The 20,772-nt window shown below is 42.8% G+C and overlaps 1 protein-coding gene across 1 annotated transcript in view; it reads left to right on the top strand.

Annotated features, from left to right (window-relative positions):
* Positions 1–19,990, top strand: part of IQGAP1 (IQ motif containing GTPase activating protein 1) — a 108,157-nt gene extending 88,167 nt beyond the window's left edge. Inside the window, exons 27-38 of the mRNA XM_072737343.1 lie at positions 2,360–2,500; positions 2,683–2,767; positions 3,814–4,046; positions 4,649–4,781; positions 5,800–5,902; positions 6,392–6,527; positions 6,918–7,005; positions 9,448–9,660; positions 10,611–10,777; positions 12,669–12,791; positions 16,099–16,207; positions 18,001–19,990. Of these exons, the coding sequence (XP_072593444.1) occupies positions 2,360–2,500; positions 2,683–2,767; positions 3,814–4,046; positions 4,649–4,781; positions 5,800–5,902; positions 6,392–6,527; positions 6,918–7,005; positions 9,448–9,660; positions 10,611–10,777; positions 12,669–12,791; positions 16,099–16,207; positions 18,001–18,114 (1,645 nt within the window). The 3' untranslated portion in view covers positions 18,115–19,990. The remainder of the gene's footprint in view (positions 1–2,359; positions 2,501–2,682; positions 2,768–3,813; positions 4,047–4,648; positions 4,782–5,799; positions 5,903–6,391; positions 6,528–6,917; positions 7,006–9,447; positions 9,661–10,610; positions 10,778–12,668; positions 12,792–16,098; positions 16,208–18,000) is intronic.
* The last annotated feature ends 782 nt before the right edge of the window (positions 19,991–20,772 follow it).

Below are 20,772 nucleotides of genomic sequence, written 5' to 3'. Positions count from 1 at the left end.
GAACAGACATTCTACTGACTAAAAAGGCCTTAGCCCCTGTTGGGATCATCCAGCACCTGATCCATTTCTCAGTAATGTGTCAATCTGTTACCTGGAGGGCAGCCCTGGTGGCGCAGCAGTTTGGTGCTGCCTGCAGCCCGGGGTGTGATCCTGGAGACCCTGGATCCAGTCCCACGTCGGGCTCCCTGCATGGAGCCTGCTTCTCCCTCTGCCTGTGTCTCTGCCTCTCTCTCTCTCTCTCTCTCTCTCTCTCTGGGTCTCTATGAATAAATAAATAAATAAAATCTTTTAAAAAAAAATCTGTTACCTGGAGGCAGATCATTGCTGATGTGGTGAAAGTCCATTTTTGTTTTGCCTTGTACTCCTCAGGCTCAAATCTTGGAATGTGGCCAACAGATTCAGTACTCGCCTGGGAAGTTTTGCTGGCAACCCAGGCCATCCTTAGATGACAGGGCACTGACTGGCTCAAGGGTACTAAGATATCCTTCTCACAGTCCATGAGTCCATTTTAGATCAAAGTTCTGGTAGGCATTTCAGGGTGTTTTTTTTCTTCTGAGTGACTATCACAAACTGGTGTCTTTGTTTTTCATAAAATGGAAATTGGTTTCAACACATTCTTGCTACTGATATCTGGAAGGTGCAGTGGGTGCCCATCCTTCTTGTAGGCATCATGGATCCTTGAGCTTAGGCCACCAGATACAGAGCAGACTGAGCCTGGTTCCCTCTTGGGAATTTCACCTCTAAAATCTGAGGAATGTAACATTCTGCTTTGTTGAGTATGTGTATTCCCTTTCTCATTAACTACTACTTTTTAAAAAATTTTTTAAAATATTTTATTTATTTATTCATGAGAGAGAGAGAGAGGCAGAGACACAGGCAGAGGGAGAAGCAGGCTCCCTGCTGGGAGCCCAATGTAGGACTCGATCCCAGTACCGTGGGATCACGCCCTGGGCTGAATGAAGGTGGCACTAAACTGCTGAGCCACCCGGGCTGCCCTCATTACTACTTTTTATAAAATGTCGTTTACACATAAAGTTACACAGTTTATTGATAGAAAAGAGGTATGGAACACAACTTATAAATAATAAAATATATGATAATCTTACTTAACCAACAGAAATTGACTCTCTCCTTGTTCAGGAGACCAGAAATCTGAAATCAGTACCAGTGGGCTGAGAGCACCATGTCAGCAGGGCTGAGCTCCCCAGGAGGCAAAATTCGTTCCTTGCCTCTTCACTCTCTGTGGGCTGTTGGCATCCTTGGCTTGTGGCCCGATCACTGTAATCCGTTGCTGTGGTCACATCGCTGCCTCTCCTGGGTATGCCAAGTCTCCCCCTGCCTCTGTCTCATTAGGACCCTTAGGATGGGACTCAGACCATCCAGCTAATCTAGGATCATCCTTACTACCTTTTGACCTCATTGACGGTTCCAGAACCTTGGCCCCTGCATTTCATTTTTGTCTTTCAGTCCTTCCTATCTTCCCCAATTAAGCCTAGCATGCCTGCTGTTTTCCTGCCTGTTTCTTCAAGCTCCATACCCTCTCCCTGAGGGATCTTAATAACTCTTCAGGCTTTAGTTCCTCTATGTATCTGTCACTTCCCTCACCAATACCCAGAGGGTCACCAATTCTCACTGACTGTGTCCCCATAGCATCTCAGACCTGTCCCCTTGGTCCCCACTGCTGCATCCTTGTTTGTGCCCTCATCATGTCTTGACCATTCTGTGACACTGACCCATCTCTTCATCTGTGACTATCCATCTTTCATTCATTCTTCATGGGGGACCAGAGAAATCTTCCTCAAATTCAGGTCTGCTACCTGTTATTAGCTCTCCCTGGCTTCTAGGAGAATGCAGACCTTAGTGTTATATACAGGGCTCTCCACAAGCTGGCCCCTCTTTACTCGACCACCTTGTTTCTCCTTCTCTTCCATTGTTTTGCTTTTGATCTTCCTTCCTGGAAGAGAGTTTTTTTTCCCCTTTATCCTGAATTCAGGTGTCCTTTCCTTAAGTTTTCCTCAATTCCTCCCATCTGAGTGGCAGCCCCTTTTCTGTGAATCTGTGTCACAATATGTTTACTGGCATCTGTGTGTCTCTCCCACCAGTCTGTGAGAGACTCAGGAGCTATCATGTCTTATGTACCTTTTATCCCAAGGGCCTATCATAGTGCCTGGCACATGGTGATAGGCACCCAGTTCACAGCTGAAAACCAGAGCTCAGCATCTGGCGCTACATTTAACAGCTCTGTGCGCACGAACAACTTACCTTATCTCTCTGGGTCTGTTTCTGAAAGACACAGTCCTGCCTCAGGCTGCTCCTGGCTGTTAACTAACACAGTTGGGGATGATTTTTACTTTCCCAGCAAACTACCCTATGATGTGACCCCTGAGCAGGCTCTGGCTCATGAAGAGGTCAAGACACGTCTAGACAACTCCATCAGGAACATGCGGGCAGTGACAGACAAGTTCCTCTCAGCCATCATCAGCTCTGTGGACAAAATCCCGTGAGTGCCATGGGTTGTGACCCCAGATAGAGCCCAGTATGACTGCCCCTCCCCCATCCAGTATGATGCCTCCAGTATGACTGTCCCCTCAGTATGATCCCCCTCAGTATGACTGCCCCCACACCTAGTATGACTGGCACCCCTGCTCCGGCCGCTCTCACGGAAGTCTGTCCATCCCACAGGTATGGGATGCGCTTCATTGCCAAAGTGCTGAAGGACTCATTACATGAGAAGTTCCCTGATGCTGGTGAGGATGAGCTGCTAAAGGTAAGAATCTGGACATTGGCACGTCCTTGTCCTTCCAGTAGCCCTTTGAGGAAAAAGTTAGAAAACAAGGCCCAACCTGAGAGCTTCGGCAAGTGTGCAAGCGCAGGTTCCAACAGTAGCTCGCCATTGGCGGTGAGCTCTTGAAAATGATTGTAAATAGTAAATGATACCTCTCCTAGTCCCTGTGTAGTTCCCTTATTGTTTGGCACACAGACATCAAACAAGTAGAGGAGGTGACTTTCCTGTCTTAAGAGAATTTCTCCGAGTCCTATCTTTTCGCTGAAGAATTGCACCCTCTGCTGGTGGCGGGGTGAATGGCAGCAAGCACCGTGGTTTCTGCTAAGGCTGTTGCTGATCACTCTTTTCTTACTTGGCTGTGCTCCTTCCTTTCCCCCCCTTAATCTGAACGCTTTTTTCTTCTCTCTCCTAGTTCTGTGCTTTCCTACAATGAGGCCTCGATTCTAGACTTTCTATTCAGGTGAATTAAATTTTTTTGTTTTGTTTTTTTGGAATGAAACTCCAGGGGAAATGCTGTGACTGTCCTTGAATTCTTCTGTGGAGGAGATGTGTGTTGAGTGGCTTTAATTTCAGAGGCATGAACTTGTCCACCACTAAAGTCTGCAGCATGAGGATGGGGTGTGTGTGGACATATAACACATTGCTAATTAGGTCACATGGGTGATAGTAGCCTTATTTGCTGCCCTGATATGTGAACAAAAGATGCCCTAAAACGCTTAGTGACAGACTTTAAGTCTATAGTGATTACCTTCTGAACCTGCTCTTTCATTATAGTGATATTTGGTTCTGTTATTTTCTTTTTCTCTGCATCCAACTGAGGGATGTTCTGTTGTTTTAGTTTCAGGCCTCGAGAGAAAGTGTGTGCATGCGTGCATGCATGCATGCGTGTGTATGCGTGCATAGTGTTTTACTTTTCCTCACAGGACTGCATTTTCTGGTTTTTTTTTTTTTTGCTAGCAAAGTCATTTGTGGCTTACCTGGTGGAGTGGTTTTTCACAGCTGTCTTTCTTTTTTTCATCTGTTCCCAGATTATTGGTAATTTGCTTTACTATCGATACATGAATCCTGCCATCGTTGCTCCCGATGCCTTTGATATCATTGACCTGTCAGCAGGAGGCCAGCTCACCACAGACCAACGCCGAAATCTGGGCTCCATTGCAAAGATGCTCCAGCATGCAGCTTCCAATAAGATGTTTCTGGGAGATAATGCTCACCTGGGCATCATTAATGAGTATCTCTCCCAGTCCTACCAGAAATTCAGGTAGGGGAAAAGGAATAAGGTACTTAAAAGGTCCTGTGGGTGTGTTTCTATCTCTGAATGTCAGGACAAGATTAAATATATACTTGAGTTTGCCTGGGCCCTGCCATACCATAGGATAGGTGTTTGATATGCTCATAGTCCCTGGAGGTGGTAAAGGGGATTTTGAGCTGTTAAAATGTATTCCAACAAAATAGACCACACTTAACATAAATGCAGTGAATCCACATTAGGCATGTGTTACTTTGTAATCAGCAAAGAATCTAGAGTGCTTTCAACATTAATAAATTAAACATCCAGTTCTGAGTTCATGGCATTGTCTTAGAGATAAAGTTGGTTTGCCTAATGACTCCGGCATTCGCAAACTGTTTTAAATGATGGGTGAGCGGTTCTTGTGGGTGGAATTAAAACTGGGTGGAGGGAGAAGTTATTAGAACCACCACCCCAAGGCCATGAAGCCCAGCGGACATGTGTAACTTCTTTGGAATCAACGGCCTTGCCTGGCTTCTCTTTGAACTCATTGCTCCAGAGGTTTGTGGGATGTCCTCTGGCCAGCTTCTCACATATGTGTCACCCGGGGGTCTGGCTCTCATGTTTATTTTCAGACGGTTTTTCCAAACTGCTTGTGATGTCCCCGAGCTTCAGGATAAATTTAATGTGGATGAATATTCTGATTTAGTGACCCTCACCAAACCAGTGATCTACATTTCCATTGGTGAAATCATCAACACCCACACTGTAAGTATTTTTTCTTTAATTACTTAGTTTCATTGCTCTAGCCTTAATTGCCTCCCCTGGGTGTTGCTTACCATCTCTGGAAAGCCAGATGCCTTACCTTCCTTTGATCTTACAGACCTCACATCTGCCTTGCTGTTTCTCTTTCTTTGTGTATTAACAAGACCTTCTAAATATCTCAAAATGATCCCAGGCCCTCTACATCAGAGTCACCTGGGCTGATAGTCACAAATGAAGTTTCTGGACCCCACCACAGGCCTGCTGAAATAGAGTCTCCGTGGGTGGGCTGCATAGTCTCTATTGTGAGCACCCATCTAGGGACTTGATAAAATACTGTTTTTACTTCTCCTTCTGTTTATCCTGGCCCTCGGTGTTATTTTCTAGCATCTAAAATACCCACTTTTTCCTCTGTGGCCCTTAGGAGTGATTTTCCCTTGAGTGTTCCTCTTTTCCTCAATATTTTTATAATTCATTCCTTTCTCCTTCGGGGGTATATAGAACAGGAAGTAAAGAAGTATATAAAATGTAAGGGAAATTTCTGAGGGCATCTCCTAGGGTAATAGTGTCTTAAGTCTGCTTGAGAACCCTTAATATGGGGACAACATGGATTCTGTGCACTTTTCTCTGAACTAGGAGATGCTGTATATGGTATACATTAAGTATGCATGTGAGTTATTTGAACTGGTTGTAGGTACATTGGTGACTTTGAATATAGAAGTCTGTAGTTTTGTTGTTCTCTCCCTTGTAGGGTTCACTTAAATCCCTTGTATCTACAAGGTTGAGAGAGTACCGGTATTTCCTCTCCATGCATTATCCCATAAGTCATTCAACAGAGGCCAGCACGATGCTTTGTAGTATATATCATTTACTTACGTTAATTTGCTGAGGATGGCCTGTCAGTTCTTTGAATGCAGGAGCTTTGTTATCTGACCCCTTGTGTGCTGTTTGGCCTTGTTGGTGGGGCTAAGGGCTGATGGGCTGAGTGTTATGCATGGACTTGACTACTGGGTATTTGATGCAGCTCCTGTTGGATCACCAGGATGCCATCGCTCCAGAGCACAATGATCCAATCCATGAGCTGCTGGACGACTTGGGCGAGGTGCCCACCATCGAGTCCCTAATAGGTAAAGTTCTGACTTAACTGCCCAGAAAGTGACAGGGAAGGTGCTGGAAGAGTGCTATAACTGCCACCTCGTCCATTTCTGCACTACCCGAGCTCTGAGTGTGCATGAGGGAAGAAAACAGATGAGATCCACTCCTGTTTGTGAGGAATTGAGATCCAATGGAAGAGAGAAGTTTACATGTGTATAATATACACTTAATCCTATAATTAAAAGTTCTGTAAAGGAAATGAACAGAATATCTTAGAGATTTGTCATGTTACAGTTATTAAAATGACTTGTTAAACATTTATGAAATTATTTTATTATGGATCCTTTGCTTTTATTATTTGGCATTTAGTCTATTTCTCAGGAAGAGTGTCCTTGCCATAGTGTAAATGTTGGCTTATTCAAGTATTTTCTTAGGCTTGCATTTTCTTTTCCTTGTATTAGTGTATCCTCTCCAGTATCTCTTCTATTATACTGATCCTCTTTACTCTCCCCAAACCATAGGAGAGAGCGCTGGCAATTTAAATGACCCTAATAAGGAGGCGCTGGCTAAGACAGAAGTGTCTCTCACGCTAACCAACAAGTTTGATGTGCCTGGAGACGAAAATGCAGAGATGGATGCTCGGACTATCCTGCTGAAGTGAGTACTAGAAGTGAGAAGAATGAGGTAAACACAGCACAGAGATCCCTTGGCCTCGGCGGACGTATCCACTTGTTCATACCTGAAGCCATCACCTTGGCCTTTTAAGCCCCTCGTGGTTCTGGTCTCTTTATCTATTATCCTCAGCACAAGACTTCTGTCCCTATTTGCTAATAAGATGCTAAAGTGAGATTTACACCTGAGAAATCCTAACCCTGGTACCCATGCTGTTGTTATTGCATAAATAAACCTGGGCCCTGGAGTGCCTTGTGTTTGCAGCTACTCAGTGGGACCTTTGTGAGATGGCATGTGTACTGCGGCTGCCTAGCTCCATTTGAGAGGATGGCGGAACACCTGGTGATTTTACACTCTTCCCGCGTCTCCTTTCAGCACGAAACGTTTAATTGTGGATGTCATCCGGTTCCAGCCAGGCGAGACCTTGACTGAAATCCTAGAAACACCAGCCACCAGTGAACAGGTAAAAAGTCAGGGGTTCAACATGGAGGTAAGACCCAGATACTAGGAGGTAGCAACCTGCAGCGGGGACCAGAACACAGCAATCCAATCCAGCAGCTGGTGCATGAGCTGGGTGAGGTGGTGATTAGGGCCCTCTGAGAACATTGTTGGCTCCTACATCAAGAGGCAGGTGCTCTTAGGGTGTGAGGCTCAAGGCACATAACCTGCAGTCTGTGTGTGTTAATTTGACTTACTTAAGCAGAGTCAGCGAGTCTGTCTAGGAATCTATCAAATATTATATCATTAGAATTTTGTTAAGTGCCTTGGTAGATAGAAGAAAAGTACAGGATGTGACTCCAAAACTCAATGGACTCATGATCTGGTTGGAGAAGTGTGGTATATGTACCTGAAATAATTAGAAAACCAAATGCGGCAGTTCTGGAAAGAGGCCAGTGGAGGAGCAGAGCATCAGGAGGAAGCAGGATTCAAGCCTCCCTTAGGGGGCAGGGATGGGTCTGGTTGTGCATAGACGACGAGAGGCGTCATGAGCAGGAGAGTTCCCACAGGCAGAGGATGAAGGAGGGAAGGGCACAGTGTGACCAGACTGACATATCTAGAATGAAGATGTAGTGAGGGCGAGTCATGAGGAGTAAGACATGAGAACAAATGAAGTAGGATCAGACAGATCCTGAGTAAAGAGCTTTTGTAACTGCGGGACCATTTAGTACTGATCAGTTAGGCAGTGCTATCAGAGCAGACAAGAGCTGAGCAATCTAGGTGTGTGATAGAGTCCCAGGCCCTGTTGGCTGGGGGCCGGGGGGGTGTGCAGCTCAGCAGTGGGAAGGATGGATGATGAACTTCATGTTTAAGACACCTCTTTTGCATTTGTAAAATGTGAAATGTAGGTCATTTTCAAATTTTGAGCACAGGAATCCTTTTTGTTAGATGAGTGTTTACTCGGAAGCCCAAGTATAAAGCAGGAAAAATGGGAGCTACTCTGGTAGCACCAGGAATGGGGCTCTTGCAGCCCCACCCTCTGGGACTTCAGGATCGTGTGGGAATCCCTTATGGCTGAGCACTCTTTGAAAACCATTGTTTTTAATGAATTCTCAGCTTTTAGATGCTATGATTAGTAATTGACTAGATGTGTGTGAGAGGCAAGAAAAGAATCGTACCCGATACTGCACCTTGTTTAACCTGAAAGGAAGTTTGAAGCAGAGAATGTGGAACCAGTCTTTAATGAGAGCCTACTGTTAGTTTGGTGCTTTCACCTGTGTTCTTTCATTTCCTCTCCTGCTATTCCCATCTTCCACAGATGAGGTGAATCTTGTCATCCTCTCCTGCTATTCCCGTCCATTTCACAGACAAGGAGTCTAAGACCCTTAGAGATCACATAGCTTGCCCAAGATCATCTGCTTGTGGTGGCAGAACTTGGATCACGTTCTGTCTAACACCAGGGTTTATGCTCTTCATGTTTTGTGAGGCAGAGTGGTCTTGACATTAGGAGAGAAGGGTGATCTGGGAGAAGGAGTTGCTCCAGTTTGGGAAGAATTACAAGGCATTCCAAATGTGAGCATCCTGGTACAAATAGTTCAAAATGTGGACCAGAGCCTTAGCCACGAAGATTAGGATCTGTCAGCATAGAGGTGATCACTGAAGTATTGAGAATGAACAGTTAGAAACTACCACAGGTCACTTGGAAGTACCAAAATCATGCCTAAGGCAAGGAGAAAATATAGAGGGTACGAGTGAGGTGACAACTAAGAAAAAGCACTAGATTCAGCGTGGGGGGCGGGTAATAATTGGCCATGGGAGTGGAGATGTAGAAGCCAGATTGCAAGGAGCTAAAGAAGAAAGGAAGCAACAAAAGAATGGACCAGCAGTGTGGGTCATGTCTGGCAGGGACATAATGGGCAAATGTTGGATGTTGACTGGGAAAGAAGAATCAAGGACAGGACTTTTCATTCTGTAGATACTGGCATTTGCAGCATGCTTGGAAGCAAAGGGAAGCCTTCAGCATGATTCAGCCTGGCCAACATGGCAAAAAGCATTAGCAAGAATTGACTGAGCACCAGTATTGCTTGGTGTGGTTATAACATTCACCAATGGATAAAGCTGTGTTTCAAGTAAAATTAAATAGCTCTCATGTCCCAAAATGTAATAGAAAAAAAACGAGGGATTTCGTAGCCACTGGATCCCAATCTCCAACTCTACATGAGGATCCAGGAAAGAAGTCCTAGAGGCCATGTGACTTCATCAGTGTTATCTCCTCTAGATGAAAAGAGATCTGCCTGTGCTCCATGCAGTTTCTCTGTCAGTTGTCAGAGGGCAGGTTTGTTCCCTTGTTTCCAGAATGGAGTTTAACAGCTGTATAAATCCACGTGTGGATATGCTCTGTAGATTGAAGTTTTGAATTAGTGTGGTGGACTTGCCAGCAACTTCTTTCTCTTTTCTGTATCTTTAGGAAGCAGAACATCAGAGGGCCATGCAGAGACGTGCTATTCGTGATGCCAAAACTCCTGACAAGATGAAAAAGTCAAAATTTGTGAAGGAAGACAGTAACCTCACCCTTCAGGAGAAGAAGGATAAAATCCAGTCAGGCTTGAAGAAGCTAACAGAGTTGGGGACAGTGGACCCAAAGAACAGATACCAGGAGCTGATCAATGACATTGCCAAGGTACTACATATGGGGGACAGTGATGGCTTGGCCATGTGTAAACTCAGTCTCAGAGGCTTGTGAAGTGACAGTAGCTATTCAGATGACAACAAACCTTCAGGGCGCAGGCAGATTGGTGTCTTCTCTGAGGAATTGTTTTTGACTTTTCCAACACCAGGATTTTGGCCTGCCCTTTGATGACTTATTCTATGGCCTAAATCAATAGGGAAAAGACCCTAACTAGAGCTTCCTGTGTCTCGGTTTGTCTTTGGCCTTAAAGAATTCCTCTAGATCTTTTTAGTGATTACTGTGACGTATAAATTTACATCAAGTTGGTCGTGGAATTCTTGATTTGTGTGCATCTTCACAAGTAAGGGGCCCTGGTGCAGGCTGAGAGTGCAGATGTTCACTGCTGGCCCAGTAAGGAGGTACCATGCCCATCAGGGAGCTTGGTGATTGAGGTGGTAAAATGGTGTTTTCTTCCCTCTCCTGACAACATATTTAAGAGATTTAAGGCAGCTTTGCAAGTAAATGCTAAGAATGTGGAAGTCTGTAAAAGTAACACATTTCCCTACCTCTAGAAAATACAGATGGGGAAAAAGACTGATGAGATCTGAATTTCTTTGCTAATAATTTTTTTTTTAAGATTTTATTTATTTATTCATGAGAGACAGAGAGAGAGAGAGAGAGGCAGAGACACAGGCAAAGGGAGAAGCAGGCTCCATGCTGGGAGCCTGACGCGGAACCTGATCCTGGGTCTCCAGGATCACGCCCTGGGCCGAAGGCAGGTGCTAAACCGCTCAGCCACCCAGGGATCCCCCTCTTTGCTAATTTTTTTTAACATAAATTGCTTCCTGTTAAGAAAGTGTGGTCATGCAAGCAGGGCTAAGCACTGCTGGGCTCCAGTATGGACAATTCAAGAAGCATGTGATACTACCATCATTTTCCTAATTTCAATGATTGTGTCTTAGGACATTCGGAATCAGCGGAGATACCGACAGAGGAGGAAGGCTGAACTGGTGAAATTGCAACAAACGTATGCTGCTCTGAACTCGAAGGCCACCTTCTACGGAGAGCAAGTGGATTACTATAAAAGCTACATCAAAACCTGCTTGGATAACTTGGCCAGCAAGGGCAAGTGAGTTTTTTGTTTTTTTTTTTTTTAAGAATCGATATCAGGGGGAAAAGAAGTAGAGGCAATGGAAGTGACCTTGGAAGTTTTTACTTAAAACATGCTGGGTCTAATTATTCCTTTAATTCTTTATTTTGCTTTTAATTCTTTGCATGATTTACTAGTTCCATTTGTTGTTGTATAATGTAAATGAATTAAGTAGGGGGGATTTCAAGGTGCTTATTTCTAAGCAGCCCTTGTTCTAAAAGATCTTCTTGGCCCTAGAAATGAAAGAATCATGGAAAGAAGTTAGTTAGTGCTCCCCATACCCAGATGTGCCTCACAATCACTTAAGGAATATGATAGATATTTTGATCTCTTGGCCTCTCTCTACACCACCTGGGGACACAGGATCCCAAACTCCAGCTTTTTTCCAGTCACCAATGAAAATCTGATGTGGCCTTCCTGGCACCAGCTACACCCAGCAACATGCCTGTTTTATAGGGAAGGAAACTGAGAACCCAGGGGAATGGGTTGATAGGTGCAAGTTCTATCCGTAGTACTGACTAGGGTTAGTTTATTTTGTTCTTCTCACTTTTCAGTTTAAGAATTTTCCAAAATTTGAGAAAGGTTGAGAGACTAGAATAATAAATACCCATTCGCCCTTCATCTAGATTCACCTGTTTTGGACATTTTACCTTCTCTGGCTTCCTTACTCTTCCACCTGCACTCTGGCTCTCTCTTTGCCTCCCTGGAAGACTGAGGTGGGGCAGGGCTGATATGCAGGGATAAAAGTCAGGCCTGGCTTACAGAGGGCTCCTGTAATCTTTTGACATCTCCTCTTTGTGACCACTTCCTGACTTTATATAGGCATAGGTGTTCCTGGTTCAACTTGTACTTTTCCCTCCCAGGCTTGGAATTAGCTATTTTTCCAAGCATTGCTGGCCCCTTCAAATGAATGGTGTTTAGAAACCAAGATCTAGACATTAGATGTGCTCATTGGTACAGGGTCGTCATTGCTTCTAGGTATTCTAAGCAGAGAGCTAGGTCCTTCTTTCTGTGTTAATGGCTGTGCAGTATCCCATTGCACACATGGATATAACAATTGATGTGGTCAGTTCTCTAATGATGGATATTTATGTTTCCAGTTATTAAAAAATTCTGCACCAAATAACTTCTTATACATAGATTATTTTGCAAATGTGAGAATATTTTTGAAGATAAATTCCTAGACATGGAATCACTGGGTCAAAGGTTTTATACAGTTGTAATTTCTGTAGATATTGCAGTTGTCTTCCATAGCAGTTCCCTTTGACTCCTGTACCAGCATTCCCGCCCTGTTTCATGAGACCCTTCCTTTGGGAGTCCCAAATCTCTGGTTCTCAGGGATCTCTCTTCTTCCTTTGCTTGTTTTTGAAAATCACTTCTTACCTCGATTATCACAGTAGCCTCCTAAGATCTATTTCCTTTTCCCATTCCTCTGTATTTACTACACTGGAGGCATAAAGTCTTTTAAAAATTACTTACTCTGAGATATTTATTTTTGACCTGCCAAGCCAGGGGACTTACAGCGACTCTCTTGGGGTTCAATACAGTTCCTTCAGGCTGGTGTTAGAAGCCTTTATAGCTAACTTGTAGGTGTTTAGGTGTTGAGAGGGACCCAGGCAGGTGACTCTCAAATTCATGGTGGGTTTGCAAATATAATTAAAGGCAAAGCAATTTAGTAATGTTTACCCTGTTTTACAGAGAGATTCCTCAGGCTAATCCTAACACTTATTTGCCATTTTAGAATCAGTTTGTTACTTAGGCTTTATGTGGGAAGTCCATTTTCTGACCCCATATCCTTGAACTACTAAGAGATTTGTAGTACACAGTTACAGATAGAAAGTGATATGGTGTGATTTTTTTTTTTTTACAGGGTTTCCAAGAAGCCTAGGGAAATGAAAGGAAAGAAAAGCAAAAAGATTTCTTTGAAATACACAGCAGCAAGACTACATGAAAAAGGAGTCCTTTTGGAAATTGAGGACCTGCAAGTGAACCAGTGAGTATTTACTTCTTTACTTTGTCTTATACATTGACTTTATCTCTGCATTTATCACATCATTATCTTACTGCCTTTTCTGTTATGTGGATGGTTGTTTTCATATTTTCTATCTACTTATTTAACTATTGAGGTGAAACATTAGGCCTAATAGCCAGACTTAAATTTGTCCATCATAAAAGGGAAAGTATTTCTTCCCCTTTGTTGTAGAATATTTGCCCCAGGCTGTGTTCACACCTGTGTGGACCCCAATTTAATTTTTCCTCTTTAAAGCAGGACACCATTTCTTATTTCTCCTTGTGTCTAAACCAAGAATAAATAAGAATAACAAGAAGAAGGGTTTACTTTATTCCACCTGAGGCTGGGGATCAGGGACTTACCCTCATTCTCTTTCCTGGGGATTGCCAGCTTGCTCTGTACAAGGTCTCTGGATCTGGCCTGGCTGTTGTTAGCAGGCAATATTAATACCTGCTCAATCGGCCCTGTGACCTTATGAAGCTGAGCTTTGAGATTTTGTGTCTGTTAAAACAACAACTTTGTTTAAAAAGAAACTTAACTTTTCTGATCCTAAAATAATATGTATTTGTTGTTAACCTTTGGAAATTGGTAAAGCATGAAGAAAAAGAAAAGGCACCATCCACTTAATTTATCTACCTATTGGGGATCCCTGGATGGGTCAACGGTTTAGCGCCTGCCTTTGGCCCAGGGCGTGATCCTGGAGTCCCGGGATCGAGTCCCGCGTTGGGCTCCCGGCATGGAGCCTGCTTCTCCCTCTGCTTGTGTCTCTGCCTCTCTCTCTCTCTCTCTCTCTGTGTCTCTCTCATAAATAAATAAATAAAATCTTAAAAAAGAAAAGAAAACTGATTTTTAAAATGGAGTTATATCAAACAATGAAAGAATATAAATCAATGTCTATCATAAATAAATCTTAAAAAACTTATCTGCCTATTATTTTTTTAACATAAATTGTAAATATAGCCCTGTATCCCCATTTTTTTTCCTGTAACATTTTGAGGATTTTCACCTTCTTTGAAAGCATGCTTTTTAATGGCCACAAAATATTCCATGTTGTAGTTAAAATTTAACCATTCACCTACTGTATGACATTTAAGTTTATTTTACTTTTTACATGATTACATTTGTGGTACACCTTTATATGTAAATCTTTGGTTTTACCTATGATTATTTTTTTATGATAGATGCCTAAAAATGGAATTTCCAGAGTATTAACATTTTTTTCATTATAAAAAACACAAGGCATAAAATTTATCATCTTAACTATATTTTTAAGTGTGTAGCTTAGTAGTTTTGAGTATATTCACCTTGTTATGTGACAGATGTCCAGAACCTTTTCATCTTACCAAATAAACTATACCTGTTAAACAACAGCTCTGCATTTCCCTCTCCCTCTCTCCCAGCCTGGCAACCCAGTCTACTCCCTGTTTTTATGTATTTGACTCCTAGGCACCTCAAGTAAGTGGAATCCTACAGCACTTGTCTTTTCATGACTTGGCTTATTTCACTTGGTTCATCCATGTTGTAGCATGGGACAGATTTCTTTCTTTTTTAGGCTGAATAATATTCCACTGTATGTATATGTACCACATTGTGTTTGTGTGTTCATCAGTGTACATTTGGATTTCTTGCCACTCTTGGCTATTGTGAGGAATGAATGCATGGAAGTGTAAATATCTCTTTGGGATCCTGTTTTTAGTTCTTTACTATGTATTAGGGAATATATACCCTAAAGTGGGATTGCTGGATCATATGATAGTTTTCAAGTTTTTGAGGAACTGCCATACTGTTTTAAATAGCAGCTTAAAGGGGATCCCTGGGTGGCGCAGCGGTTTGGCGCCTGCCTTTGGCCCAGGGCGCAATCCTGGAGACCCGGGATCGAATCCCACATCGGGCTCCCGGTGCATGGAGCCTGCTTCTCCCTCTGCCTGTGTCTCTGCCTCTCTCTCTCTCTGTGACTATCATAAATAAATTTAAAAAATTAAAAAAAAATAGCTTAAAAAAGTTTAACTTGTATATATATCCCTGAAGTAGTACACTGGTTGAGTGTGTGTGTATAAGTGTGTGTGTGAATCATGGCTTATTATCTGTATTTTCTCCAATCATTTTTCAGTTGGGGACCTGCTCCTTTTGGGGTTTTTATGTAGAGCAGTTAATGCACTTTACGGGTCTCATATTTATTATCTCTTCCCTTCTTTTTGTCATTATTTTCTACTGTTTAAATGCCATCCTTTTTTTTTTTTGGTTTCTTTTTAATTTCTACTAGAGGCTTAGAAACCAGATAACAAAGCAAACTGATTCAAATAAAATCATCACAGAAAGTCTCTTTAAGGAATGACCTGTGAGGACCTCCTGTTGAGTAGGATGTGGATGTTTTAGTGTGTGGATTTTGTGACCTCTCTCATAGCTTCACTGTGGCCTGTTTTACATCATTCATGGTTCTCGGCTCTGTTCTATAATTGAATTCTAGAAGTCTGGACCAACAGGCTTTGATCACCCAGGGAATAACACATCCCCACTGAAGTTTCTGGGCTTATAACATATTGAGAATGAGTAATACGTTAAATATTCTTGGTAAATACCAATGTATCTTTGGTGGTACTTGGTACTGAGTGCATTTGTATCTATGGCACCCCCTCTCATGGCTTTTTGTTCTGACCCCTTTTTGTTTACTTACACACTTCTTACAATCCTCAAACATGCATTCATCGTTTCCTCCCTCTCCTTCCAGTCTAGTTTCCCCTTGATTATCCTTTTACCATTGGATTTAAGCAGTGGCCACGGGAAAAGCCAAGAGAATTCCTGTGACATCATACTTTCAGAGGGTGGCATTCCTCCATGGTCCCTCTTCCCACAGCATGCAAAGGCTGCAGGGAGAGGTTCCTGGCTCTTCCCAAGTCTCCAAGCATGTGGTAGTTAGAGTAGCAGCCACACACTGTTCTACCTGTAGAAGTATTTTGGGCCTTTATTTGGTACCCCTTTTCACTCTTGAAGAAAGATTGTTTTGTTCTTTTTAATATTTTATATGTTTATTTGAGAAAGAGAGAGGGAGAGCACAAATGGGAGGAGCAGCAGAGGGAGAGGCAGGAGCAGACTCCCCCCTGAACAGGGAGCCCCACGTGGGGCTTAATCCCAGGACTCTAGGAAATTGACCTGAGCCAAAGGCAGATGCTTCACAAACTGAGCCACCCAGGCGCCCCTTGAAGATTGTTAATATTCTTTCTACATTTCACAGAATATTTTTATATGAGAATGAAAAAAATCACACCCTTACAATGTTATGTTTCAACAGGTTTAAAAATGTTATCTTTGAAATCAGTCCAACAGAAGAAGTTGGAGACTTTGAAGTGAAAGCCAAGTTCATGGGTGTTCAAATGGAGACATTTATGTTGCATTATCAGGTGGGTATGCACCATACAGAACTGAAAACTTTATATGTGAGGTGGTTGTGTTCTTGTTGGGGTGGACAGTAGGTAAAAAAGACACATGTTTGGGTCACCTGCATTGAGCCAGCGCCCACACAGGCAGGAAAGGAGCTGAGGGCTGCTGTGCATCTGACTTGGTCTGTACTCCCTGGAGAGCTCGGGCAGATCTGAACGTCTTCTGAAAGCTTTTATCTGAAGCTACTACTTAGTGTTGGCACTAAATTGAACTGGTACCTTGACGTTGAACAAAATGTTTAAGTATTGATAGTAGAAAATTGTAAACCTATTCAATAGCTTGAAATCTTTTCTCATTTTGATTTGATTTTGGGGACTTAAAAGTGTATTTCTGACAAGATGTGTATAAATTGCATCTTTGTAAACTGAATCCCATTTTAAATTCGGGAAGAACTCTGCAGTGAATCATTTATAACATAATTTAACCTATTTTTTATTCCAAAATATTTCTAGTCTTTACGCAGTAGAAAAGCACCAGGGTACCACAAGGCCTCCTGGGCTCTGTCCAGGCTCCACAGCTCCGTGTGTGTCCTCATCACTTCCGTCCCATTCCTTGTACTGCATCTCACTGCTGTGCTCTGTGGGCCTGGGCAGGGGCCATCTCTGAACGTGTGCTGGGCTTCTGCACCTGCTGCCTACCCCCCAGTCCTCTCATTTATTCCTCCACACGTGCCTGCCAGACTGTGAGCTCCTTAGGGACCCACGGTAGTGTGTCTTCATTTCCTCCTTAGTGATGAGTAGCTGAACAAAAGTGAAGTGATTCTGTGATGCACATGCTCAGGTGCTTACACCAAAAAAAAAGATCTTGTCACGTCTTTAGTCTCACCAGCATTGCACAGGCCGACCAGCCTGCCTCGGTAGCATGTTGATCCATGCACAGGTGCATTAAATATAGAATGAGGATCAGGTGCGGGTGTTCTGTCAGGCACAGGTGACACACCAGGGCCTTCGTTCTCATGGAGCTGCTAGAATTTTTCCAGAAGTTGCATTGTTTGAACTTTGGGTTCTTTCAAGTGCCTTGACTCATTCTGTCTCTTCTGAAGTTCACGTGCAAGACTACTCACTTCCTAAATGTGCTCTGGACAGTAGAGGGCAATGGGAGAAGCAGGGGCTCTAGATCCAGATCCAGATCCACTCCATGCCACTCTGAGTATCTCTGAGCCTCATCTTTAAACTCGGGATAATCACACCTATAGGACTTTTATCAGGACTTAAAAAGACACTGTCTGATGTGCCTACCCAATGTCGAGCACACTGGAGGCACCTAATAAACATTTTGTCCTTCTTCCCCTTGCCTTCAAAATATAGAAATTTTCTCACGTGAAATAAAAAGTAAGACTCTAGTGGATACTGTTGAGATGACGTTAGTGGCTGTATCCTGTCTTCAGTGATTAGTATATTTTATCATAGATTGAAATGCCTCCCCCTTCCCCAGGTGACCCATCACTTAGACAAACTGGAGACATGTTATTGTCAGCTCTGAAATAGGAAGTATGTGTGATGAGTGAACATGCTGCTTTTTCTTTCCATGTTTTGTGTATTTTGATATACAGATGTACCAGAAAATTCTGTTGAGCAGCATGTCCCATTCCTCGAGTTCTCAGGGTGGTTGTGCAGTGGACCGTTCTGTGGTTGGGCGCCTCTTTTTCACACCACTTCACATTTGTCATTCCTTGTTCCTTCTGGATCCCTCCCTACATCATGTCCTTTCTTATTCCACAGACTTGTTTGACTGTAAAATGTTGTTTTTACAGGACCTGCTGCAGCTACAGTATGAAGGAGTCGCAGTCATGAAATTATTTAATAGAGCTAAAGTAAATGTCAACCTTCTGATCTTCCTCCTCAACAAAAAGTTCTACGGGAAGTAATTGATCCATTGCCACCAGCCCAGAAGGATGAAGGAAAGAAGCTCCTCACGGTGACCTTTCTTGGGTCCTTCTTTACTCATTGGAAGCAAAGACCCAGGCCACAAAAAAGCCTCAACTTGATACACTCCCAACGCCACGTTTTTAACCCTCCCACTCTGATGGGATGTCTATTGCCCTTTCTTCATAGTGAAACTGTATTTCAGGCTGTCCGACCCTCTTGTCCCCTCATTTTCTTCCGTCACTTAGGAAAGAGTGGAGGCTCCACTAAAATCTCTGTTGTTATGGTCTTAGAGGCTGCATTACTCTATTGTAAGCTTTGGTGTTTAAATTAGCAACAGGGATGGTGGGGCTTGAGTTCTTGTTACTTGGAGGTAGGATCTATCAACACGAATAACACATGCATATAAGGCACACAACTCACAAGTCAAGTCATCTCCTGGCATTCAGTTGTCATTTGAAGGTGAAATTCCTTTACGTTTCCATCCCATCGGTCAAATGGAAGGATCCAGGGGCTCATTGGTTCTCTTCCACTGTTTTCCTTTATGAGCAGGAGCTAACAGAAGTCACTGCTCTGTGTTCAAAGAAACATTTCTAGCAAAGGGGAGACACAGTTTTAAAATGTTACCATTAGGGCAGCCCGGGTGGCTTAGCGGTTTAGCGGCGCCTTTGGCCCAGTGCAGGATCCTGGACACCCGGGATTGAGTCCCACGTCGGGCTCCCTGCATGGGGCCTCCTTCTGCCTGTGTCTCTGCCTCTCTCTCTCTGTCTCTCATGAATAGATAAATGAAATCTTTTTAAAAAATAAAATAAAATGTTACCATTAAAAAATAAATAAAATGTCACCATTAAATTTGAGCAGTACTGTTGGTGTAGTTCTCTCGTCAGCGGGAGGGAGAGTCCCATCAATAAACCCAGCTATGTAGGCAGGTTTGCAGTGGTCTGCGGTGCCTGCTTGTATGTATTCATGTACAGAAGGGGGCTATGTTCAGGAAGGCAGTCCACTCTGTCCCCGTGGCAAAAGGAGGGGCCAGCCCTAGCATACGTAAAATGATTGTCCTCAAAACTGTTCTATGTTGTAAGAGTGCCTTATTAAAGTGTACATGTATTTCTTGAAATGTGGATGGTAGGAATTTTGAAGATTTATATATTGCTTTTTAAAGCCTTTAGAATACTGTAAGAAAAGGATTTTTAAAAATTGGCTTATCTGTATATCTGAACTCTTAAAACTTTCTTATAGCTAAAACACTAGGATTTATCTACAGGGTTGTAGGGAGACAGTCCTGCCTTATATAGACCAGAACAAAAAACCAACCAACCAAGGTTAGCTTGGTATTAGGGTCTCTTTTTCCCCACTTCTTTCTTTTGTTGCTGCCCACGCCATGCCTTTATTTTATGAGCTCCCATTTTCTGGGTTTAGTCAGAAACAATTCAATTCTAAACATTGAATTTAGGAAGCTTTTGTTATTACATTAAAAAGTCATATACTTAAAAAAAACAAAAACAAAAACTATCCAGGGAAATATGTTGGAAATCATGCTACTGAGGCTCCATTTTCTTTGATGTTTTGGTTCGGTATTTTTATCATAAAACAATAAAGCTTAAAATAATAAACTTACGCTTAAAAAAATTTCCTGATAGGGGATCCCTGGGTGGCTCAGCGGTTTGGTGCCTGCCTTCGGCCCAGGGCGTAGTCCTGGAGACTCGGGATCGAGTCCCTCATCGGGCTCCCTGCATGGAGCCTGCTTCTCCCTCTGCCTGTGTCTCTGCCTCTGTCTCTGTGTTTCTCATGAATAAACAAACAAAATCTTAAAAAAGTAATAAAAAATAAAAATTTCCTGATGTATATCGAAAGCCAATAAACTTTCATTAATAATTATGTGATGTGTCCCTATTATAAATGTAAGCATTGGAGATGTGTTTTTCATGTGTTTACTCAGTCAGGTCCACCGTTGTGCAAATGTGAGTTGTTGAAGTCTTCACACACTCCAGACAGGAAGAGGTGAGGCATGGAGCTCCATGACCGAAGACTCCACTAGACTGACTTTGTTTTTTACTGTATTTTGGAAGATCATTTTTTAGTGAATATTTTCCTCGGATCAAAAGCAGATGCTATGACAAGTAGCATCACCAAAAAAACTGGGACCAAAGTGTCAGCCCTCTTACTTTAAGAGGATACCCATCCCAAATGCCCATGGAGCTCCAAGGCCACATCCATGACAGACCATGAGCAAAGTTTACAACTCCTTTAATAATTTCCTTGATACAACTCCAATGCAAAATAGCACAGAATACACTTCAAGATTTTGATGGTAACTGTAGAATTACAGTTCTAATGGCATGGAACTTGCCCAGACGAACTCGTGGTGGCATTGAGACCATGTAGCTCCTCCTCCTCTTATTTATTAGCTATAGCGTTCTCTGTCTCAGTCTTCTTCCTTCTACCTTCTCTTCCAACAGCTATCATGACATTTATCATGAATTTACGTCCAACCATTTGGACTACCCATCAGACCACTGCACACAATTGCCTTTGTATCTCCGTATGAAATAAAAGGTCATTTGTTCATGTTTGTGTTTATTTTTCTCAGTTTCATTGTTAGCAGTTCCTGTTCAACAGCGTTGACTGGAGTGAGATTTAATGATTGAAAACCACAACAG

This window comes from Vulpes vulpes, chromosome 14 (genome assembly GCF_048418805.1).
Source record: "Vulpes vulpes isolate BD-2025 chromosome 14, VulVul3, whole genome shotgun sequence".
In the NCBI taxonomy this organism is placed as follows: Eukaryota; Metazoa; Chordata; class Mammalia; order Carnivora; family Canidae; genus Vulpes; species Vulpes vulpes.
Note: the sequence above shows the minus strand (reverse complement) of the source record. Positions and strands in the feature narration are given on the sequence as shown.